Raw genomic sequence first — 26,713 nt, forward strand, 5'->3', positions numbered from 1 at the left:
AAAAGACTGAAATCTCTTCTTTGCAAAAGTATTAAGACTCTAGCCCTAAAGCCAACAGTGTTTTTTGGCTCAGTCATTAAAGGTGTTGCCTCAATCTGAGTTTGCACATGTTTTCCTTGCTCTGCTGCTTTGAAGCGTATTATAATGCTGCCACTGTTTTTCACCACAGTGCTTGCTATTCTGCCTATAAGAGTTACATTTTCATCTCATCAGACCATAAAGTTCTTTACCTGCTCTACATGGCCTGTCATATGCCTTTTAGTTAATAGGGCTTCTTGTCACTCTGCCATATAGGCCTGATTTATGAAGCGCTCCAGTCTATCCAAAATGTTTTTTAACTCTTCTAGAGAGTGACCATTGTTTTTTTTCTTACCTACAGTGTATCACAAAAGTGAGTACATCCCTCACATTTCTGCAAATATTTTATTATATCTTTTCATGGGACAACACTATAGAAATAAAACTTGGATATAACTTAGAGTAGTCAGTGTACAACTTGTATAGCAGTGTAGATTTACTGTCTTCTGAAAATAACTCAACACACAGCCATTAATGTCTAAATGGCTGGCAACATAAGTGAGTACACCCCACAGTGAACATGTCCAAATTGTGCCTAAAGTGTCAATATTTTGTGTGACCACCATTATTATCCAGCACTGCCTTAACCCTCCTGGGCATGGAATTCACCAGAGCTGCACAGGTTGCTACTGGAATCCTCTTCCACTCCTCCATGATGACATCACGGAGCTGGTGGATGTTAGACACCTTGAACTCCTCCACCTTCCACTTGAGGATGCGCCACAGGTGCTCAATTGGGTTTAGTCCATCACCTTTACCTTCAGCTTCCTCAGCAAGGCAGTTGTCATCTTGGAGGTTGTGTTTGGGGTCGTTATCCTGTTGGAAAACTGCCATGAGGCCCAGTTTTCGAAGGGAGGGGATCATGCTCTGTTTCAGAATGTCACAGTACATGTTGGAATTCATGTTTCCCTCAATGAACTGCAGCTCCCCAGTGCCAGCAACACTCATGCAGCCCAAGACCATGATGCTACCACCACCATGCTTGACTGTAGGCAAGATACAGTTGTCTTGGTACTTCTCACCAGGGCGCCGCCACACATGCTGGACACCATCTGAGCCAAACAAGTTTATCTTGGTCTCGTCAGACCACAGGGCATTCCAGTAATCCATGTTCTTGGACTGCTTGTCTTCAGCAAACTGTTTGCGGGCTTTCTTGTGCGTCAGCTTCCTTCTGGGATGACGACCATGCAGACCGAGTTGATGCAGTGTGCGGCGTATGGTCTGAGCACTGACAGGCTGACCTCCCACGTCTTCAACCTCTGCAGCAATGCTGGCAGCACTCATGTGTCTATTTTTTAAGGTGAACCTCTGGATATGACGCCGAACACGTGGACTCAACTTCTTTGGTCGACCCTGGCAAAGCCTGTTCCGAGTGGAACCTGTCCTGGAAAACCGCTGTATGACCTTGGCCACCATGCTGTAGCTCAGTTTCAGGGTGTTAGCAATCTTCTTATAGCCCAGGCCATCTTTGTGGAGAGCAACAATTCTATTTCTCACATCCTCAGAGAGTTCTTTGCCATGAGGTGCCATGTTGAATATCCAGTGGCCAGTATGAGAGAATTGTACCCAAAACACCAAATTTAACAGCCCTGCTCCCCATTTACACCGGGGACCTTGACACATGACACCAGGGAGGGACAACGGCACATTTGGGCACAATTTGGACATGTTCACTGTGGGGTGTACTCACTTATGTTGCCAGCTATTTAGACATTAATGTTATTTTCAGAAGACAGTAAATCTACACTGCTATACAAGCTGTACACTGACTACTCTAAGTTATATCCAAGTTTCATGTCTATAGTGTTGTGAGGGGTGTACTCACTTTTGTGATACACTGTAACTAATTTCAGGGCTCAGTTTAGCCAGTTAGCCTTTTATTGAAGTCGCTCTGGTCCTTAAAACCCTTCTTATTGTTTAATTCCTTTGCCCTGATCAAGCATCAAGTCTTGACCACAATTTGGACTGCCACAGCAAAGGGTCTGAATACCTATCATATATCAGCTAGACCTGTTTTGCATCACATGCATTTTTCTTACATGTTTTGAATTTTTCTTCCTTGTTTTAGCAGTTCTTCTAAGTAATATACAACAAATTGTTTTAACATGCAGTTTAGGCTGAAATAAAACGCTGCACTATGGAATACCACATAACATGACAAAAAAAAGCCAGGTTTATATCAGCGTGTATCTTTATGTTAATGCAAGCATAACTTGGGGCAGTTCTATTCCACCTTCCAATAAATGTAATCAGCATTCTGTAGACTTTAATTCAAAGAATTTACCCCAACTAAAAACAAAAAAAATCAGCCTGTATGCAAATTTGACTTGAGCTTATAAAACTATGAAAAGACTGAAGTCTTATAAGTAGTGTTTGTCTACACCCTACCTGTTACACACCTATCAGATTATATATAGTTTATATTACGTCAAAAAGTATGGCAGGTATACACAATCCCTTTGCTGCAATAAACAAGCACACATTACTTAACATATTAACACATTTCTAGACTAAAAATTGCTGTGTATGATGTTTGTCCCTTTTATGCACTGGGTCAATGAGAAATAGTATTACAGTAGTGTTCAAAAAAATAGCAGTGATTTTAAAAAAGTGAATAAAGCACAAAATCATTCTAATAACTTTTATTTCCATGAATGCAAATGCACTGAAAATACTACACTTTCAATTCTAAACAAAAACATTAACAAAATTTAGCCAGTTTGTGTTCATTTACAGAAAATTAAGAAAAATGAATATTAGGCTGTTCAAAAAAATAGCAGTGCCAGCATTTTTCTCAAAAAATGTATCTATAAACTCAAAATGTTTGAGGTTTCACTTTAGTTTAAATTACTGAACGAATATTTAGTGGCATTACAATTGTTTCCGAGATCTGTGTTGCATGGAGTCGACCAACTTCTGGCACCTCTGAACAGGTATTCCAGTCCAGGATGATTAGACTACATTCCACAGTTCTTCTGCAATTTTGGGTTTTGCCTCAAAAGAACGCATTTCAGATATCAGAACACAAGTTCTCTATGGGATTGAAGTCAGGAGATTGGGCTGGTCACTCTATTACCTCAATCTTGTTTGTCTGTAACCAAGATGTTTTGGGTCATTGTCATGTTGAAACACCCATTTTAAAGACATTTCTTCTTCGACATAGGGCAACATGATCTCCTCAAGTATTCTGATATATTTAAATTGATCCATGATCCCTCGTATGTGATAACTAGGCGTAACACCATGGTATGAAAACATCCCCATATCATTTTGTACCACCATGCTTTACTGTCTTCACAGTGAACTTTGGCTTGAATTCAGTGCTCAAGGGGCGTCAGACATACTGTCCACGGCCACTAGACCAAAAAAATTAAATTTTGCTTTGACCAGTCCACAAAATGTTGAGTCATTTCTCTTTGGACCAGTTAATGTGTTCCTTGGCAAATTTGAACCCATTCAGGACGTGTCTTTTTCTTAACAACGGGAATTTGCAAGGAGTTCTTGCTGGTAAATTGGCTTCGCTTAATCATCTTCTGTACTCACTGGTAACTTCAGATGTTCCTTGATCTTTCTGGAGGTGATCATTGGCTGAACCTTTGCCATTTTGGCTATTCTTCGATCCAATTGAACAGTAGTTCCACGCTTCCTTGCAGCACTTCTCTGTATGTTTTTTCCCTCTACTATCAACTTTTTAATCAAAGTATGCTGTTAATCAGAACAATGTCTGGAACAACCCATTTTACCCAGTATTTCAAAAGGAAATGTGCTATGACCAACCTGTGCAACATTTGCCACCCTCCTACCTTAAATAAGGGTCAAAATTTACACCCGTTCTTCTGCAGAATGAATGGCTTCACCAATTGAAATTCTCACTGGTATTATTTTGAACAAGCCCCTTTCAATCAATGCTTCTATTACTCAGAATGAGCGGCATGCATGTCCTAATTGTTGGGTTTTATTTGTTTTCATTACTCTACTACACTTTCAAGTAAAATTTTTGCTATGTAGAAATAGCATTTCTACTAAAAACAGTGATTTATCAGGTCAATGGTGTTGGACTGCTATTTTTTTGAACACCACTGTATATAACATCATATTAAAAAATACAGCAAAACAGAGATTGGAACATTTAACACAACAGTCTTGCTTTAGGACAAATAGTAATAATATGACAAAGCATGTGTTGACAGACAACTATTACAATAATTAAGCATTGACTGTTCATTTTCTTTATAATACACATTACATAATATAAATGCAGTAGTCCTCCTTTGTGTGGGTGATACATTCCAAGACCATGATTAATACAGAACACTAAAAATAATGTCTTTTTTTACTACACATTAATACCTGTAATAAAGTTGAATTCATAAATTAGACACAATAGAAGAAATTAACCATAAATAACAAAAAAGGACAATATAACAATATTATGGCTATATATTATACAACTTTTACCTTTCTGTATTACACAGAACATTTTTAGCTTTTCACTTAAAATAAATACTTTTTAGCAGAGTTGTTTATATCCCTTATTGTGTACTTTAGGGCCCTATTAAGTAAAATAAAAATGTTAACACTGCAGCATGGTTATACTGTAACAGTTACTCTGAAAACTGAGATGGCTACTATGTGTAGGTAGTGTGTGTATAAAGTGGATAACGAAATGCTTCATGTACCGAGCAAGACTGACATAATTTTAACGTGCTGCTCAGAATGTACTTCAATTTAATTTAGTTTAATTTTTTTCCCCCAATCCCCCCCCCCAATCTGGCCGTGTCCAATTACCCTGATTGTGTCCTCTATACTGATTCGACCCTTCAACGCTGACTGAGGACGCCTCTCAACTGACATACGCCCCCTCCGGCACGTACAGTCAGTACAGACACCTGCACGAGTCGAGATCATAGACTTGACGGGCACTGTGTATGGAGGGCCACACCCCCATCAGCATTATTCCTTAGCCCTGTGCAGGCGCCATCAGTTAGCCAGCAGGGGCCGCAGTTGCACAAGTTATGAGGACCTATGATCTGACTTTCTTACCCGCTAACCCTGAACAACAGCCAATCGTTGTTCATGCTGCCGCCCAGCCCAGTCGGAAAGGCAGAGCTCAGATTCGATACAATGTATTCGAAACCCCAACTCTGGTGCGCTTGCGTACTTTACCGCTGTGCCACCTGAGCAATTTAGTTTAATTTTAATTATTTTTCTTTAGTTTATTTTTTCATTTTTTAGTTTCATTAAATATTTTCAAACAGCTGTTTTCTTACTGTACTACTATATGCTACATCTTACTGGTGCTTCTTTTTATACATACAAGATTTAAGAGGGCTTGAAAAATAGCATGGTAGGTAGAACTTCCATTTTAAAAATGACTTTTTTTTTCCCAAGAAGAATTTACTCTGTGTGATTAACAGGTAAGGCTGAGGTAAGGTAAAAAATAATTGACCCTGTTTAGTTTAGTGTTAATTCCACAGTACAGTGTTTAGACAATAAAAGAAGATTCATACATTGGATTCTTACCTGAGCTAATAAAAGCAGTGTAATACATAGAAAATCATATGAATTATTACTAAGAACATGTCTGAATTCATGCAGGTAGAAATTTACTCTGACCCTCATAATTGCAGTGCATATGCCTCTAAAGTCAAGATGAGGCAAACTGTTTAGGTAAAACAGAGATAAGTTGAGGCAGCTTATAAATGAAGCTTAGAAGCTGCATTTCCCTGACTGCCCTGACATTTCCTCTTTGGCTGATATTGCTTGCAATCTTAGGCTTTTCCTGCTTTTGTGTAGGTGGGGATGATTCCACGCTGTGTTAGTCCTTCAAAGCGCTTGTAGGTGTAGTTGAGGAAAACCCAGTCCTTAGACTTAAAGTCTGGTTCTGTTAGATTTGTCACTAAAACAAAAAATAAGCACACATATTTAATTGTTGAATGTTGTCAATTAGTAAATAAGTTGTTTTTTGCTGATGCTAACATTTTAAAGAACAGGTGCACAGGCAAAGCAATGTAAAATCCAATGTGGTGCCTTTTCTTATTTAAGTCCAGTTTCATAATATCGTCCCTAAAGATTTTTGTAGTTCTAGTAGTACTGTAAAAGAAACTGGCCAAAAGAGTGGAAAAGTTATGAGTAAGGGAATAAATAGTATGATGAGCCTAATTTTTAGCATGCTTAACACCTGATCATCTGATGATGAGGTCTAGAAGTCAGCGGGACTCACACCCAATGTGAAATTAGGTGGAGGATCAGTAATGATCTGAGGGTACTTCAGTATGACTGAAATCTGGCAGATGTCATTGTGAAGAACACATGAATTAAGCCACATACGAGGCTGCCCTGAAAGAAAACTTGCTTCCTTTTGCTCTAACAATGTTCCCAAACTTTCAGATTTGGGAATATAAAGATATATATAAGAATCTTAAAACTTTATTCTTTAAATTCTTTATTCTTTATTGACCTAAAGTTTTCTGAAGTAATCTTTTGGTATATTATACAACCCCTGGCAAAAATTATGGAATCACCACTCTTGGAAGATGTTCTGTCAATTGTTTAATTTTGTAGAAAAAAAAGAAATCACAGACATGCCACAAAACTATCATTTTTCAAAATGTCAACCTTCTGGCATTAAGAAACAATAAAAAAAAGAAACAAATATAATAGTTGTGGTCAGTCACAATTGCTTTTTTTAGATCAAGTAGAGGAAAAAAATATGGAATCACTCAAATCTGAGGAAAAAATTATGGAATCACTCTGTAATTTGCAGTTTAAAAACAAAACGTCTGCAGCAGATTAGATTTGCTAATTATTCTTCAGTTTAAAAAGAGTGCTTACACCTCTGTTGCACAAAGCAGATTGTCATGAATCATGGTTCCAACACAAGATATGTCAGTTGAAACAAATGAGAGGATTATAAAACTCCTTCAAGAAGATAAATCATTGTGGAATGTCGCAAAAGATGTTGGTTGTTCCCAGTAAGCTGTGTTTAAAATCTGGACCAAGTACAAACAAAATGGGAAGGTTGTAAAAGGGAAGCATACTGGTAGACCAAGTAAGACATCAAAGCATCAAGATAGAAAACAAAGCAATATGTCTTGAAAACAGAAAATGCACAACAAAACAAATGAGAAACAAGTGGCCGGAAAGTGGAGTCAATGTCTGTGACTGAACTGTAAGAAATCACCTAAAATAAATGGGATTTACATACAGAAAAGCCAAACAAAAGCCACCATTAACACCTAAAAAGAAAAGAACAAGGTTAAAGTAGTCTAAAGAAAAGCAATCGTGGACTGTGGGTGACTGGATAAAAGTGATCTTCAGTGATGAATCGCGAATCTGCATTGGGCAAGGTAATGATGCTGGAACTTTTGTTTGGTGTCTGTCCAATGAAATTTATGAAGATAACTGCCTGAAGAAAACATGTTAATTTCCACAGTTGTTGATGATATGGGCCTGCATGTCAGGTAAAGGCACAGGGGAGATGGTCTTCAATAAATGCCAAAGTCCACATTGAAATTTTGGACGCTTTTCTTATTCCATCAGTTGAAAGGATGTTTGGTGATGATGACTTCATTTTTCAAGATGATAATGCATCTTGCCATAGGGCAAAGGACGTGAAAACTTTCCTTCAAGAAAACATATAATGTCAATGGCATGGCCTGCAAATAGTCCGGATCTCAATCCATTTGAAAATCTCTGGTGGAAATTGAAGAAAATGGTCAATGACAAGGTTCCAACCTGCAAAGCTGATCTGGCAACAGCAAGAGACAGTTGAAGGCAGATTGATGAAGAATACTGTTTGTCATTAGTTAACTCCATGCCTCAGAGAGTTTAAACCATTATAAAAGCCAGAGGTGGTGCAACAAAGTAATAATGGTGCAGTGTTTTCTAATGATTCCATAATTTTTTCCTCAGATTTGAGTGATTCCATATTTTTTTTCTCTACTTGATCTAAAAAAAAAGCAATTGTGACTGACCACAACTATTATATTTGTTTCTTTTTTTATTGTTTCTTAAATGCCAGAGGGTTGGCAGTTTGAGAAATGATAGTTTTGTGGCATGTCTGTGATTTCTTTTTTTTCTACAAAATTAAATAATTGAAAGAACATCTTCCAAGAGTGGTGATTCCATAATTTTTGCCAGGGGTTGTATCAGTTTTCTTCCAGAACTTTCCAGAGTTGTTCTCTAGATTCATGCGGTCTTTTATTTATTTCTCTGTCCAGGGAATTCCACACTGCCTCTATAATATTCAGGTGTGGACTCAAGTCTGGAGGCAAGATAGATGGATGGATGGATGGATGGATAGATACTTTATTGATCCCGAAGGAAATTAGAGAAAGTCCATGACCGTCAGTGTTTGATCAGCTGTTTTTTTTTGTTTGTTTTTTTTCCAAAAATTATTTCACTGCATAATCAATGTGCTTGGGATCAATGTTATGCTGAAAATAATAATTCCTAATCAGGTGCTTTTCAGAAGGAATGGCATGATAAATTAAAACCTGTTTGTACAGCCCTCATGTTCCCATCAATTCAGACATCACCACCAACAGCACTGGCAGAAATAAAGTCCCAAACCAAGATAGACCCTCCATAATTTTTCACTAAAGGCCGCAAGCACTCATTCTTCTATCTTTCTACAAATCTTAGCTTCTTTGGACTGTAGAAGAGTCAACTTGGCGTTTCTAAAGAAGCTTCCAGATGCTGAGCCAGGTCCTTGCTGTCTCTCTCGAAGAAACTCTGAGAAGCTTCTCATTTTTTTTTCTATTTTATTTATGCATTTTCTGCAATTTTTTCTCCCAATTTAGTGTAGTCAATTTGTCTTCCGCTGCTGGGGGAACCCTCATTGCAGTCGAGGTGGGTATATTGCTGCTCACGCTTCCTCCGACCCGCACGCAGCCCTTAGCAGAATCAGGGTCCTTGCACAGCGTTTGAAGACCCCACCCACATAGTCCGGTAACCCCCCCCCTAGCAGACAAAGTAGCCAATTAGAGTCTGCTGCAGGCACTGCCAATTATGTCCGCTAGATGGCACCCAGCTGGAGTTCAGAATCTCGGCGCTGGTGTGCTAGCGGAATATCCCGCTGCGCCACCTGAGCGCCTAGATTTTTACGTTTTCTTGGCCTTCCAGTCCTTTTTGTTTTTGACCTCTCCTGATTCCTCAAATTTCTTTATAATAGCTTGAATAATACATCTTAAAATATTCAATTTGTTTGCTTTCTTTTTGAGCATTGCTGATGCTAAATTAGGATTGCATTTCTGTCAAATTCTGCGTTCTTTGACAATTTAAATGAAATGTGATTGAAAGTTGCCACTTTATTTGGAAAAAGTGACAGCAACACTTGTGCTTTAATATAGTTTTGAATGAACCCTAATATATTAATACACAAGTGAGGAAGTAAAATTATTTATTAATAGACTACCATTGTCTGTACTCACCCGGCTGTAAAATGTCAGACTCAGGAAACTCATCAAAATTTGAGGTGTCATCAATGCTCTTGATCTCAATTGAAATAGCAGCTGGTCTTTCTCTGTGTGGGATTTATGAGCATTATTTATTGAAAAACAGCTCAACATAGGAAATGTGGCAGTGATGTACAACAGTTATATGAAAAAAAAAAAAAAAAAAAACATTTTGAGCACAGCTAGCTTTGCTTTCAGAATGTAGATTTTAAACAAAAAAGCTTACAATTTATTCACGATGGAACTCGGTAAACATGCTCGTCAGAAATATCGATGTAATCGTCGCTCTTTCTGACAAGTAGAAATGCACATTTTGCTAATTTCATTTAAATGATAAACCAACCATCATTATTTAACAGTTATTACTCATAAGTTCATACCACCTGATCAAAATAGAAAACACATCAAGTCAAACATGCTTAACTGATTAATAAACATGTAGTGATGTAGCAAACAGTAGTAATGTAGTGGTAGTAATGTAAAAACGTAAAGTGTACATGAACACGGTGAGCAGAAACTATTTTTTTTCCGAATGTACGGTACATTAAAATGTAGATTTTAAACAGTCATAATTTACTACAAGAGTCTTTAATACAAGCAGTATTATAAGATGATAAGCAGTTTTATATATTTTTATATATTTTTTAATATTTTTATTTTGCTAAAAGTTAATATAGTACTTGCTGAAAAAGTGCATCATACCTGATGTGCTCCCAGTCAACTGACTCAAAGAAAGGGTGACTCTTAATTTCATCCACGCTTACTGCCCCAATCCTGTTTTCAGCATCTGTACAATATCTGAAATACATACATACACAACATTTTTATATATGTTATATTTTTCTAAGCTTTATGATGTTAATACACTAAGAGCTAGATATACAAACTCAGTACAAAAAAAATTGATGCCAAAACAAAAACCTGTATTCAGTAGAAAACAAAATATTTAAAACTATTTAGCTTTATTGTTTTGTATATATATATATAAAGCTATACTTTATTGCTGTATATCATGTTTGCCAGGTCCCCGGCCATGAAAATTGCATTTTCATGACCGTGAAATGAGACGTTTCCCGTGAAATATTTAATTTGCTGTGAAATTCAAAATGTAAGGTTTGTGTTTAGTGATTTAACTTTTTTGTTCGTGTAGTGTATGAAATATGAGACGCATTATGCAATATGAGGCAGTCGTAGCAATCATACGTAAGCATCATAGCATCATAATTAAGTGTAACAGATTTTTCTCTGGTGTAGTGTGCTGATAATGGGTCTGTTCGACATCAAACTTATACAGCAGGTTATTCAGACACTACTTAGACAGCGATTATGTCACCGCAGTTTTCGCTTACTAAGCTAACACAGTTAGCCTTAGACCACTCAAACCAATGGGCTGAGGTGGCACAACCCGCTAGCATTCAAGCTAACATCTCTTAATCTCTTAATGACTGCCGTGAAATGTGGCACTTTTCTTTATAAATTCATAAAATCTATGAATTTTGAAAAACGAGGTCCGTGGAATTAAGTAAATTTCCTTGTAAATTTAGTAGGGCCCTACTTATATTTTTTCGTTGTTCCATGAGTTTACCGATTACTTTTAATATTTTGATTATTGTGGTGTTTTTAGATGTGTCTTCAAAGCATGGAGGCATGATTTGCAACTGGTGCATATTAAAATGTTGTATATATAAAAAAAATTCCAAGTCATTTACTTTTAGTGCTTTGATATGTGGACTGAAAGAGTTTTTAGTCTATGATTTTCTATAATCACTTCTTCATCCAGAGTTTTGGATTCGGGTGCAGTGTTTACCCTGGCGAAAATGAATACATGTGGTCTTGTTTTTTCATAGTTGAAATCTACTGGAATTTGTCTATTTGTGGGTTTTATTGATATATGTTTTAATTTTTCCGTTCTATTTTGTTAATATCTTAATTTTTGTAGTCTGCACAGAGGTGTTCAGTGGTAAGTCCTTTATAATGTTTTTTTATTTTTAGGTTGAATAGTGTAACTGTGGCTACATCCCTGTGTACTTCTGTTTCTTAAATGCTTTTAAAAAACTAAAATCCTTGCAATTGCTTTTTCTTTTGCATTTCCCCCTTTTTCTATTAATCTAGTTGTATCCAATTCCCCGCCTGCCTGCACCACTTGTCAGAGGAGAGCTGCAGACTATCATTAATCCTCTCTGACACATGCAAAGCTGCCGGACAGCTTTTTTCATCTGTCTGAGGCAGATGCCCACTGAGTGTCCTGTATAGAGAGAGACGCTATGCTGCTTGTCTCAACCAGACAGCAGTGGCCACATTTGTAGCACCAATAAGGAAACCAGAATACTGGTTTGTAGATCCTTTTAACAATGTTTACAGTAAGGTGTGGTTGTGATCGAGTCCCTATTCTTGCTTTTAATTTGTCTATAAGATCATAAAAAGAAAATGCAGACAAGCCTAAGAATTGAGAATTTTAAAGCAGGGACTTCTTTTTTGTTCAACAACCTTTAAGTCCATGTTTTAATTGTGAACAGCATCATCCATTTTCCAGTAGCTTGTTTTTGGTGCTTTTTAAATTATCTACATACAGCAGGGCAAGTAGTTTAAAGCAACAGTTTGTATTTTTTTTTAAGCCTTTACAAGATGTGATTTCTAAAAGTGTTTGTCATGTAATCACAAAAACAGAACAGTTAAAGAAATACTTAAAATTACAAAACTGCAAGGATTTACATATGTATATGTACAACCCCAAATCAAGAACTGCCACTCAATAATAGCTGATATTACCACATGGGCAAGGGATTACTTTGCCAAACCTTTGTCAAGCACTACAATACGGAGTTACATGCACAAATGCCACTTAAAACTTTACTGTGCAAAAAAGAAGTCTTATGTTAACCATGTGCAAAAGCGGTGCAACTTCTCTGAGCTCTGAGGCATCTAGGATGGACAATCACACAGTGGTAACATGTATGATGGTCAGATGAATCAGCATTCCAGGTCTTTTTTTGAAAAAATGGACATTGTTAGTTCTGGACCAAAGACAAAAAGAACCATTCAGAGTGTTATCAGCAACAAGTCCAAAAGCCAGGGTCTGAGTCAGTGCCCTTGGCAAAGGTAATTTACACTTCTGTGATGGAAGCATTAATGCAGAAAAGTACATTGAGATCTTAGAGCAGGGACGTCCATGCAATTTTTCAACAAGACAATGCAAAACCACATGCTGCACACATTACAAAGGCATGGCTGCGGCAGAAGAGGGTACGGGTACTGGACTGGCCTGCCTGCAGTCCTGACCTGTCCCCAGTAGAGAATGTGTGAATAATTTTGAAACAAAAAATGTGACAATGACGACCCTGTACTGTTGCACATCTTAAGACGTGTTTGCAGGACGTCTTTTAAGTGTGGTGAAAAGGAATGGCAACATTACAAAGTGGTAAATGCTTTACTGTCCCAACTTTTTTTGGAATGTGTTGCAGGCCTGAAATGCAGGAATGGATGTTTATTAATAAATGAAATTAAGTTTACCAGACAAAACATAAAAATATATCAGGTTCATACTGTCTGTAATTAAATAAAAGTTTAAGTAAATGTAAGAAACTCTGTGTTTTTTATTATTTGCATTTTCCATGCTGTCCCAACTTTTTACATTTAAGCAATAGAACACGAGAGAGAGTGTGTTATCGCGAATAACATCACGACTGTGATTTGGTTGCAGGCACGAGCCGAAGGCTTTTTGTGAAAAGGCTGTGCTGTTATCACAAATATCAGCACGGTTAGAACGCTTCTCAACCAATCAGATTGTAAGGTCGGAACTAACTGTTGTATAATGTTATATTTAATTATACGTAGGGATGTAAGATTTATGTTTTGTACCTGAGAATCAGGTCCTTAGCTTTCTCTGAAATGGGAACCTCAGGAGGGAAGATAAGAGTTTCTCGCCAGTTCATGACTTTTCGGTAAGTTTCCTGTGGTGTCTCAGAACAGAAGGGTGGGTAGCCTAGAACAGAATGAAAGAATAAAAACCCTATAAAAATTTTCAAAAGACTAAAAAATAATAAAAAAAAAGTGATTAAACAAATAAAGTGTGTTATCTGGACAGATTCTGTTGATTGATACTGATGCAGTATTAAAAAAATATTATACAATCACTACATCTAAATACCTATTAGCATCTCATACATGATGACCCCCAGGGACCACCAATCACACAGCTTATTGTATCCTGTCTGCATAAAGACCTCAGGGGCGATGTAGTCAGGTGTGCCAACAGTGGAGTATGCCTGTGCAAATAAATTACTGGTTGAAACTTGACCTAAAATAATTAATTTTATTGCAACATTGCCAATAACATAATCCAACATAAAGACTAAACCAACACACACACCTACCAGCTGTCGTCTGTTTTTTTTCCAGGTTTCAGCTTTCCTTTTTGAGTTCATATTCTGAAAAGCTTATAAAAACAACGTACATGCATAAAAGTATTAATGATAACCACAATATAAAATTTTACTCACAAATTATTGACAATTTCTTTTTGACTTTGTAAAACAGTACAGAGACAAGATATTTATAGTTTTTATTTATCAACTTTGTGTTCTTTTTTTAATTTGATGGCCACAACAAAGTGGAAATGTATTTCCTATTCTTGCTGGACATAACACTTCAGTCTAGACCTGTATCCTATTTATAATGTGTGGCACCTTATTAAGATCACTGTTCAACAACAGAGTCTACATGTCAACAAAAAAGGACCGTCAGCCATGACCTCAGAAAAGCAACTGTTACTGTTCATAAATTTAGGAAAAGTTAAAAGACCATCTCCAAACAATTTGAAATGCACCATTATACAGTTAAAAGTACAGATTACTGACCATGCTCAGCACCATGTTGGTATTTTTGGCTTGTTTTATAGCCACAGGACTTTGTAAACTTATTAACATAATGATGAAATTCACCAGAATATTTGAGTCTAATGTTGGGTCATCTTTTCAGCAGCTTAAAGCTCTGGAGTCTGAGGCCTCTCAGCTACTTCTAAAATAGTCTGACATGCCTTGACATTTTTAAAAATTTTACCTATCTAAAACACTGATCCTAAGTGCTACATACAGTTGCAATTAAAAGTAATTAACCCCCATTGCAAATTAGGTTTATTAGCAAGGTTTACAAACTTTCAGCTTATTACAATAAACCAAATACAATAAACCAAAGTCAAACACGAACAATTTGAATAGCTCTGCAGAACTAATATAACAAGTGGTTTCTCCAAATCCAACAAAATAAATGCTACTTTTAATGACTGCTGCAGTCTCAGAATTATTTAACTTCTCCATGACAAACATCTTTAGTACTTAGCAGAGCACCTGCACCTGTTATAAACTGCTGCAAATCGGCAATGGCCTCCAGTTCATTTACATTCTTGGGTTTGTGTGCAGCAACCGCCTTCTTCAAATCCCACCAAAAAATTTCTATGGGGTTCAAGTCAGGCGACTGGGACGGCAACTCCAGAATCTTCCAGGACTTCTTCTAAAACCAAGCCTTGCTAAACTTTGAGGTATGCTTGGAAGCATTGTGCTTTTGGAAGGTCCCATGAAGTCTAAGCTTTAGCTTCCTTACAGAAGCCATGACATTTTCTCTTAGGATTTCCTGTTACTTGATTGAATCCATCTTGCCATCCAGTGCCCAAGGAAGCAAAGCAGCCCCAGAGCATCACTGAGCCAATGTCATGCTTCACTGTAAGCACTGTGTTCTTTTCAGAGTATGCTTCATTATTTCTTATCTGGACAAATCACTGATCCACAGACCTGGAAAGCTTCATCGCTCCACAGAACAGAATCCCAAAACTTCTGTGGCTTCAATCAAATGTCACAATCAACAAACCTCTAGCCAGTTCAGGTATTTGATGTGTTTTATCTCAAGGAACCCAATGAAACTAATGAAGCCCTTGATAAGTTGCAACGGGTGTGCCTGAAACATCATCTAATTTGCAAATGTGTGCTCTTATAAGGGGTTCTATTCAGGGGGTTGACATTTTTCATATTAGTTGTTGAACTATTTAAATTGGTTTATTGAAAGTTTCAATTGTAAAAGTTTAAACTGTAATTTGCTTTTTTTTTTTTTTAAAGCCAGTGGCTCACATGTTGAATAATAATGTGCAGTGGTGGATACCTGAAAGCCATACTTGAGTAAAAGTACAAATATCTTACCAAAAATTTACTTTGATAGCAGTCTGCCACACATTTTACATAATTTAGCTACCAAATTTTTGCTATTTTATTTTGTAGTAACGAAAAACGAATTTGCATAGGGCAAATGTATCAGAGTTAAAGTATACATTTTATTTAGGAAATGTAGTGGAGAAAAAGTGACGATATTTAAAAACTCAAATAAAGTACAAATACTTAACAGTTTGGCAGTTTAAACTATTTAAAATTAAGAAAATGCAATACTCACAGAAGTCACTTGGAGGGTTGTGTGTAAGGTTTCTGTAAAACTCAGTGCGATGGGCTTTCTTCAGGCCTGTGCACAGGCCAAAGTCAGAGAGCTTAACATGACCCTAAAATTCAACAGGACATGTCATGTGTTTCAAATTAGGTTCAAATGACAAAACTTTGCACAGGGTAAGAAAGAAACACCAGACAGCATCAGTGTAAATCTGGATTTCTGTGTTTGTTTATATGCATATTACCCTCAAGTCAAGCAGTAGGTTGTCTGGTTTAATATCTCGGTGAATGAAACCTAGCTGGTGAATGGAGTCAATAGCCAGGACTGTTTCTGCTATATAAAACTGAGTGACCTCCTCTGAAAGAGTGTCTTTCTTCATCAGCAACGTCATCATGTCACCTGATGATGTAGAGATAAAAAAAAGAATTGGAACAAAAAAAAAAGAAAAAGAAAAAAAAGAATTGGAACAAAGATGCACATAGCAAACACTCAGTAGACAGACTAATTTGGCTAAAAAGCCAAAAAAAAAAAAAATCAGTGGAAGTTATTTTAATGTTAGTATTACTTAGCGCCAAGCTCTACTACAGATTCAACACAATTATATTTTATACAAGTGAATTAAATAATTAGAGTCTAAATTAAAACTTACAAAAGCTAAATTATACCAAATTATTTCATATTTTTGCTTAAATATTCCTCAGGTCTTACCTCCAGGCAGGAACTCCATGATGAGGTAAAGATTCCTTTTGTCCTGGAAACTATAAAACATTTTCACTACCCATGCTCCATCTGCTTCCACAAGGATATCCCTTTCAGCTCTGATATGTGCAACCTTTGTAAAAAAAAAAAAAAAAAAAGAAAAAGAAAAAAAGAGGAACTGTGAATCTATAATAAAGCACACACACACACACACACACACACACACACACACACACACACACACACACACACACACACACACACACACACAAAGAATAAAAATAATTATACCTGCTCCTTTTCTAGCATGTCAGCTTTTCTTAGGATTTTCATTGCATAGATGTGACCTGTGTCCTTTTTCTGTACCAGACGCACCTTATGAAAAATGCATCATAGAAAACAATTAGTGGTAAAAGGTTTTTTATCTTTCAGATTTGTCATCTAGATCTTCAAACCTATTAATATCAAATAAAGACAAAAAAACACAGTTAAAAAAAACACATGTATTAAAGACCTTGAGTGAAAAAGTAAACACCCTCTTTGTTACTTACTTAATCAGCCAACTAAATAAGCAATTAGACTACTCCCACCCAGCCTTGATTACAGCCAGCTAGTTTGAATTTAAACATCATATAAATTAGGGACACTTATGATTAACCAGTCAACAGATAACTGACAAAGTAGTCATTGTTTTGATAATGCTGTTGATAAAAAGGTCATTTAAATTCAGCTCACGACTGATTTCAACTGAGTAAAAGTACTCTACATAAACGCAATTCAAAGAGCTGATTTGAGGCTCACTTCCACCCACCCTCAGAGGACACTGGCAATTTTCTTCATTTCATTAATGCTGCTTTTTTACCTTAACAGGAAAAAAATACATATCTTTGCGATTTACATAATGAATGATGGAACTATTATTAATAAATTAGAATTGGTTAAGCTGTTTTGCAATGTTTGGATGTTAACCTGCATGTACTAAGGAGTGCGTCCGAATAATCTGCCCTATAAGTTAATGTCTTATATGTCAGAATTTCAATATACGCTCATGTCCATGACACGTGAGCGATGCACCTATGTTGGCTTATTGCACTTTTTAGTAATAAAAGTCTGCATGATTTTTCCGTCGTTAGGATGGAGAAATTTACATCCCTTTTCCTGAACAAGCTGAAATGTGAAACAAACATTTTGATTTATCTGAGATGTGTTTCTGCATAAAATTGATGTATAGTAAGAACTGTTTTTAAATTACTTCAAAGCCCATGTGTCTATATTTATCACAGCATGACGATTTCTCATGCAGTGCCATCTGGGGGCTTGAAGGTCACAGGGAATTCCAGCCTTGTCTTACATAGATTTCTCTTTATTTCCTTAATTATTTCACAATATTATGGGGGGCAGATAAAGAAAAATAAATTAATTATTTTCAGTCTTACATAGAAAATAAGGATGTATAATGAGGATATAATTTTTGTCAAATTCTATTAACCGATAACCATCATTAGTCAATGATTACCCAATAACAAGCATATAGTAACCTACTGCATTATAAAACACACCACCAAGTTTCGTGTCAACATTTAATAAACAACAACGTAATGTAGTGAACATGGCAGTGATAGAACAGCAACAGTAATATGAACACACACACACTTTTAGCAAAACCAGTGCAGCATTCAGAATGTAGATATGATATGGTATTCATTATCAAACCGTTTATTACAAGCACTAATTAAACATGCTAATTATAATAGTCAAATTAGTCAGCAGCTCTTTTGAGTGTTGTTATTAGAAGATAATGAGCAGGTTTATACTGAGACATGATGCAAAATCTTAACAATATTTGTAAGAATGAAATAGTAATTAAGGTTACACATATCCACATTTGTACAGTTTAACATGCAGTCTAACATCATACTGACACAAACAACTTCCATTTGTTATTTAATGTGTTCATTCAGAATGCATAACTGGTTCAGCTTACAGTGGTTATGTTTATCTTACTGGTGATCATTTCTGCCACATTTACTATGTCACACTTTGTGTTTGTATGAAGTCCCTGCCTCAGTGACACTTGCATGCTCTACAAGGACGGGATATTTTGTTTCTGCAGACTCTGTTTCAGCGCCTTTTGGCCATCACAGAGAAACCATCATTAAAAGGCAGGCTGCCTCTAAAGCTGGTGTGACTGCACCATTTTGAATGGCGCCACATAGACAAATTCACACTAGATGCAGGTGGCATCAGTGATGAAGTGGCCGCTCTGCTCCTTATTAATTGCCGCCCGGTGTACACTGAGCTTCTTTCTCTTTTATCTCTCTTTTCCAGAAACGTTATCACACAAGTAGCTAGTGTTGTGATAACTGAGCTTATACTGCTAATAGCATCCCTTTATTTTGTAGTTTGTAGCAGTTCTACCTATGCATACTGGGTTTATCCTACCTGTTCTTGCAGGTATGGGGCTATATATGTTGCTTCAGTGGCAGGGCATGCCCTACCCTGCATCATAAATGCATAATCCGTTTTTTTTTCTATTCAGATTACTGAACATTTGCCAGCAACATAAGACATATTTGGGGTCCAAATAATCCTTCAGAAATTACATTACTTAAAACTACGTTTTGTGTTTCATTTTAAAGTATGATCTAAAAACATTTAATGTCACAAATATGCAAAACATTAAATCTAAAAATCTAAAATACATTTTGAGCAAAAAACACAAACCTCTCCAAAGGCTCCTCTTCCAATGACTTTAAGGGACTCAAAGTCGTCAAGCCCCAGTCGAGTACGCTTCAACCGCAGAAACTCTGTTTCCTTACGAGCATGTTGGGACCGTCTCGTTATCTTCTACAGTATCAGCAGACAGAAAATCCAGCAGGGATTACATGCTAATTTAAAAACGTTACCTGCTAATATTAACAGAGTTAAATTTTATTTAATGCTCATCGGAGTTTAAAATTCTTTAATTAATGAGTTCACACCTGAAATGTTTTTAGTGTAGTTTAGTACAAAAATACATTTATGCAGAAGGAAGGTGATAGTTAGTTGCTCTGTAATTCTGACTGATAGATAGATATAGACAGACAGACAGACAGACAGACAGACAGATACTTTATTTATTCTGAACTAAGACCTAGACTTGTTTCCAAATGTGCTTAATTTGGGATTTCACCTCTTCATCAGGCAAGCCTTCCTCATCCATCACCTTCTCCAGTTTCTTTTGCCTAAAAATCAAGTATCTTTAATCAGTCACGGGTAGACAAGTATGTTTCAATAAAAAAGTTGGCGCAGTATGAAAAATGCATTTTACATTTACTTGCTCTTACAGATAGGACTTTTACTGTTTTGTCTGGTCAACTACATTTAATTTGTTAATATACATCAATTCCTGTGTTTTAGTCAGCAAATGCATTCCAAAAAAGGTTTAAAAAAAGGTTTAAAAAAATAAATAATAACAATGTAATGATGTGATTTCTTTTTTTTTATTATTGCATTTTCTCCCCATTTTTCTCCCGATTTAACGCACTCAATTTTGTCTTCCATTGCTGAGAGGTACCAGATTGCATCCGAGGAGAGCACGTCACTGTACATGCCTCTTCCAACACGTGCACAGCCCTCCTCTTCTCGCCCATGCATTCTGCACAGACGTCTCTTCCGCCAATCAGGGTCCTTACACAGCGTATGAAGATCCCCCACCCTGCAGATACGGTGGCACTGCCAATTATGCCCACTAAATGGTGCCCAGCCGACCAGTGGCAACACCGAGTTTCAATCCGAGGAGTTCAGAAACTCTGTACTGGTGTGCAAGCGGAATATCCCGCTGCACCACCTGGGAGCCAATGATGTGATTTCTAACAGATGATTTCAACCTGTCAAACCTGCAAGTTTGAGACTGCTGTGACAACGATGCCGTCCCTGCTCGATTTGACGGGAACCTTTAGTTTCTGTACTGTAAATGTCCATAACTCACCACTGACTTTATCACAGACTGGACTGAATAATGAGAAACCCAAACTGTTTTTTTTTTCACTAGTTATAACTTTTAGTTTAAACTATTTTTGTGTATGTATGGTTTGTTTAAATCCAATACATTCAAATTATTTTCCATGCCACCCAAGAAGGATGGGTTGGCTTGATTGTGTTTTGTAAATATATATATAAAAAAAACTTTTGAACCTAATGCCCACAACACACTCAAAAAAAAAAAAAAAGGTTAATAACTTATTCAGTTTACACCATTTTGGTTGTTGTTTTAAGTTAGTAATAAAGGGTACTACAGTAAAACATTCTGACTGAAGCTTTGAATGCAAAATAGACTAAAGATATTGCAAATGAAAGTATGGAAGTGTTTTAGTAAATACCTCATTTCTCTCTCTTCGTGCTGGGTAAGAAGGGTGCTGTAGAAGTTCTCCAGTGTTAATTTGGCCACAGTCACTCTCTCTCTAGTGTGGTTACTCATTGGAAGCGGTGCTGCCATTCCTCCCGTCATGGCCAAACTATTCTATAAGACCAAGACGCATTATTTAAATTTACAACATGGCATCAGTAGCTTAAGTGTGGAAGGCATCAACATTTTTGTACTGCTGCCTTTATTGAGCTGCACCATTTCAAATTTGTTACATAACCACACTAAATGCTTTTAAAGACAAAGGCCAAAACTGTCATGAATTATTGTCAAGTTAACTGCTTTTATATTCTATTACTAGGGCCCTACTAAATTCATGAAAAAATTTGCTTAATTTCACAAATCTCGCTTTTCAAAAAATACAGATTTTACAGAGAAGTGCCACATTCACGGCAGTCATTAAATAATGCACATATGTTGAATAACAGAATAAACAGAAGCTAAAGTACACAGCACAGCCTACCCTAATAGTTGAATGTAAACCTAGAACATCCAGCAATGGTGCGAGGCTTACCGCACTATCACTTACTATAAATAAATCTTGTAATTATAATTACATTTCAGTATTATTAAATAGACACTGATAGGTTTGTCTGCTAATGCCATTTTGAAAAACGCTAACACTATGAAACAGAAGTCTTTAATTTGTGCTCAAATCTTAGGGTTTGTTTGTTTGTTTATTAGGATTGTAACATCATGTTCACACTTTGGTTACATTCATGACAGGTCAGGTGGTTAGGTTACACATGATTCATCAGTTCAGGCAGTTCAAAAGTTCAATGTCAAACACAGTCACTGGCAATTCATCTCCAATTCTCCAATTTATCTCACTTGCATGTCTTGCACGCAGACATGGAGAGAACATGCAAACTCTACACAGAAAAGACCCGCACTGCTCCACCTGGGAACCGAACCAAAGACCTTCTTGCTATGAGGTGACAGTGTTACCCACTGAGCCACCATGATGCCTCTTGAATCTTAAGATAAAATTTATGAGTTCAGTTTAGTAGTATTACAGCAGCTAAAAACCTCCAACAACATTATTATAAAGTTGAATATTAATTGTCAATATGTTTATCTACAACACTGAAAAAAATATTACAGTCAAGTTGGTTGCAAAATAATAGTGTTTATATTAAACTGTGGAGAAATACTGCAGATTTGTTTTCTGTGGGTTGTTATGAACATAGCCAAACGTCTAAGCTCTGACAACCTCCATCTGACCAACTTGGTTTTGCTTCCCATAAATAAATTTAACACAGTAGGGGCCAAAAGTCTTGTCACCACTAGTTAACATGCTTTTGTTTTGCATTTCTCTTTAACTTAAATGTTTTTCAGAACAAATAATTTAGTCAGCATACCAGGTGAAAAGTTAAATCTAAGGAAAATACATAAATGTTATGACTTCTTAGTATTTGGCACTACTGAAATGCAGGTTAGGCCAATTATGAATTCCTTAATAATAATAATAATAATAATAATAATAATAACACACATTAAGAAAATCATCCTGTTCATTCAAACTGTTATGCAGGTTAATTTGTAATGAAAAACAATATACTTGAGAATATGCAAAAAAGAAGCAGGTTTATTACTGCTTTCACCCATTTGGCCCTACTGTGTGTGTGTGTGTGTGTGTGTGTGTATACACATCAAATATAACTTCTTTTTAATTTTGTATGTCTTGGTCGACCAACCTGATTGTATTTTATTCATATAAACACATTTCAAATTTGATCCCTGCCACACAATCAAAAAAGTTTGGATGGAGCAAAATAAAAGTTAAAAGTTAAAGTAAAAAGTTTAAAACATTTCACAATAAGCAGATGAACTGAAAATGTGTTGGTATCACAACTGGCTAAAATGGACAATCTACTAAATGTTTGGGGCTCACCACTTTGTGCCAAATTTTGTGAAAGAAATGTCAATAGTTTAAAAAACAGAACTTTTCTTAAAGAAAGTTTACACAATGTATACTATACATTTAACTTTGATTCAGGAAATGCAGAGAAAGCTTAGTTTGTGTAGGGCAAGACAGGAATCACTTCTGAATGTGCATGTCCTTCAAGTTCTCAGGCAACACTGCATAAGAAACCATAATGCTATAATGCAACAAGTATTGCTACATGAGCTCTGGAGTACTTCAGAAAACTATTATCACTTAACACAGTACACCACTACTTCAAGAAATGCAACCTAAAAGTCTATTAGTCTATATATTACAAAAAGAAAAAATCATACATCAATTCTCTGCCAAAATGCAGTAAAATTCTTTGGGCCCAAGCTCATCTCAAAACGAAACACACTGGAAGCATTTGCTATGGTCAGATGAGTTTACTTTTCTTGTTTGTTTTTTGTCTTGTGTGCACAAGACATAAAAAGACCATCTAGACTGTTATGTGTAAAAGGCAATAAAGCCAACATCAGTCATGGTATGGGTTTGCATTAGTCCCCATTGCATGGGTGGCTTGCATGTGTAAGAAGGTACCATTGATGCCAAGGCTTATATTGGGATTTTAGAGAGACATGCACTACCATCAATTTCCTTGGATTCTTCCCATTAGGGTAGCCGGCGGATCGTGGTCTGCATTATTGATTTGGCACAGTTTTTACGTCGGATGCCCTTCCTGACACAACCCTCCCTATTTTATCCAGGCTTGGGACCGGCACTACAATGCACTGGTTTGTGCATCCTAGCGGCCAGGTATCTATAGGACAATTCAGTGTCTCTAGTTAGCCTGGCTGCATGTTTTTTGGACTGTGAAAGGAAACCGGAGCACCCGGAGGAAACCCACGCAGACACGGGGAGAACATGCAAACTCCGCACAGAACCGACCCGGACCGCCCCACCTGGGGATCAAACCCAGGGCCTTCTTGCTGTGAGGCGACAGTGCTACTAGTGGTGGGTTTATAAAATCGATTTTTCGATTCGAATCGATCTTTATTTGAACGATCCGATATCGATTCATATAAACGCGAGATCGGTCTTTTAAATACGCCCCTTTTTACGGTGCACATGGAAATCTGTTACCCCCTTTAATTTCGCGTGACCAGCCAGTGTTTTTTCATGCAACGAGATCTGACCTGCACATCAGTTTAGCATGGCAGAAGCTCAAGTTATGACCACTACACAACTTTTTGCACTGATTTTCGATCGGCGACGGGTCGGTGCTGGATTCGGGAGGAACTCGGTGTTCGCTCTGCGATCAAAACTCGGCTCTCAATCAATGTGAGAAACAGTGAGGGGAAACACAGTGGAGAGGTTGTAAACAGGTGGTGGAGCGCAATATAGTTTCTATCAGAATACATCAGCACACGCGAGTTTTACAGTATTTCTGACCTGATCGTTCTCTACAAAACAAAATATTTATTAACCTCCAACTCACTATAGAACAAGCCATGCTGCTCGTGTTGCCAAATCCACTCAGATTCATTTATTTCATCAGCGCACAAACTTTGATCTCTCGCTACTTGTTGATGTGCATGTTTGGACGTGGTATCATTAAACCTTATATCACTTCTCACGTGTGTTTTCGTGACAAAACGTAGTTTTGGAGACCAGAGAAGCTCGCCTGTGATTCCCCCTGGTGATGGATGGTGTAGTGTAAAACCCCCCCATCGCCGATCAGTCGTGTAGTGTGAACATTACAGCGACCAGGTGTTAATCAGAGTGTCATGTAGTGTAAACTTGGCATAAGCTGTTCAACAGCCAGGTGTATGTTTACATTACATTTACAATGTTGTAGCATGTCAGACATATAAAATAATAATAAAAAATGAATGTTACTGTTTTCTGTTTTGGATTAATTATTTATGTAAACAAAATACACAAATATTTTTAATAATGAGTGTTCTTTGTACAATTATCACATTCGTTCTCTGAACATCTGTACATATTTAAACAAAACCTGTTAATGTAACTCAAATATGCCTAACTGTGTTGAATCGAAATCGAATCGAATCGAATCGGAAATCGAATCGAAACCTTGTGAATCGAATCGATCCAGGAAATTAGTGGCGATACCCAGCCCTAAGTGCTACCCACTTAGCCACCATGCCGCCCAGACATGCACTACCATCAAGGTGACATAATTTGCAGGTGAGTCTACAATTACGCCAGCAAGACAATGCCAGGCTTCAGCGTGGCTTTGCAGACACAGACTGAATGTGATTGACTAGCCTGCCTGCAGTCCAGATCTAACTCCTTTTGAAAAAGTATGACGCATTATGAGGACGAGAATTAGACAATGGCGACTACAGACTGTTGAGCAGCTGAAACCTAATGTCAAGAAAACATGGCTAAAATTTCACTTGTAAAATTGCAGTCTAAAAATTTTTTACATTGTTTTAATACATAAAAGACATGTACATATTTTCTTCTATAGTACAAATTTGTCATTTTTTAATGCAACACAATTTCCTTGTTAATCTTCCAACCTTTGTGCTTTTACAAATAAAATAAAATTAATGTTAAAATCCATGACCTTTGTTTCTTCTTGTTTTCCTTTAGCAAAGCCACAGAAAAATGACCATACACGTCGCGTGTATTGTAACGATTACTTTTGATCTTCTGTCAGACGCATCGACTATAAACTGTAAAATAGTTTCAACCAAGTCTACTTTGAAGCTGTCAGATTACAATCAGTTAATTCAAGCCTCCCAGCCAATCAAAAACCAAGATTTCCCCCGGCAACTGTATAGCGGGTAGGTTAACGTCGTTATACCTACAATTGTTATTCAGCGCATATTTGTGTTTAAATGGATCTCATAGTAGTGTTTTGTGCCGTCATGTTTAATCCATACTAGCAGGCTAAGGCTAGAAGTCGTTTATACTATTATGCAAAAAACGCATTTTAGTAAGCTGGGTCCTTGACATAGCACATGTTCAACAATTTACACAATTAAGTACAATCTTATATTTTAGGTACTCCGCACTCCAGAGGTCACACATAAATATGCAAAAATGAATATAGTTATTTTGGTCAAATTTATTTTCAGACCTGCCGAGGTTAGCACTGAGTGACATCGCTTATGTAAACAAGCGATTTGACAAGTATAATTGAATGCGTGATTATGCGTTTACATGGCTTAAGCACGAAGGAATGACGCTAGAAACAGCACTGACCACTTCCGACAAAACATTGATCGGTAAACAACCGCCATAACACTAGCGGCACCAATCTCTCTGTATCACTAATAAACGCTTTAAGACAAGCTAAAGGGTTATTAAAAATCAGAAATAAAGAAAGCTTACCTCACCGTTTTCCTCCAGAGTAGACAGTTCGCTTCGCACACCTACCTATGTTTACCAGTAATGTTGCACAGCCAATTCAGCTGCTGTCGATTCGCAGATTTAGAATACACTCTTAATTTGGGTACATAAGAATGTATTTTCGTATTTCTTAAAAGATCAAAATATTACTAGTGCTGCAGGAATCGCCAAAAAAAATCCCTCGGGCTACATCCAATTGCAGGAGAAACCGGTGCATGAGTAGCTCGCTAAAAATACCATACAGCTGATCCAGCCACTCAATCCACCCCTCATATTTGTATGTGAGAACGGCTACGCTGGGACACACACTAAAGATGGCAGTTAAAACTACAATGCTAAGCGTCCACAATAAAAGTTCAAATAACCCTGCGTACA

General features: G+C 37.0%; 1 protein-coding gene across 2 annotated transcripts; it reads right to left on the bottom strand.

The window, feature by feature from the left end:
* Positions 1-2,732: 2,732 nt before the first annotated feature.
* On the bottom strand, positions 2,733-26,469 carry stk38l (serine/threonine kinase 38 like). Of its 2 annotated transcripts, none has more exons than XM_062994620.1 (14): positions 26,321-26,469; positions 21,023-21,162; positions 19,834-19,885; positions 19,386-19,508; positions 16,953-17,036; positions 16,671-16,794; positions 16,207-16,361; positions 15,972-16,074; positions 13,910-13,971; positions 13,684-13,801; positions 13,395-13,518; positions 10,239-10,334; positions 9,513-9,604; positions 2,733-5,977 (listed from the first exon to the last, which is right to left on the bottom strand). In XM_062994620.1, exons 2-14 carry the CDS (start codon positions 21,148-21,150, stop codon positions 5,850-5,852), a joined length of 1,389 nt encoding a protein of 462 aa, XP_062850690.1. In that variant the 5' UTR covers positions 21,151-21,162; positions 26,321-26,469; the 3' UTR covers positions 2,733-5,849. The 2 variants fall into 2 exon arrangements, with proteins under 2 accessions (XP_062850690.1, XP_062850691.1); XM_062994621.1 differs by lacking the exon at positions 2,733-5,977 and adding an exon at positions 9,763-9,827 and having other exon boundaries at positions 9,515-9,604.
* Positions 26,470-26,713: the final 244 nt, after the last annotated feature.

The sequence above is a fragment of the Trichomycterus rosablanca genome, chromosome 1 (assembly GCF_030014385.1).
Source record: "Trichomycterus rosablanca isolate fTriRos1 chromosome 1, fTriRos1.hap1, whole genome shotgun sequence".
In the NCBI taxonomy this organism is placed as follows: domain Eukaryota; kingdom Metazoa; phylum Chordata; class Actinopteri; order Siluriformes; family Trichomycteridae; genus Trichomycterus; species Trichomycterus rosablanca.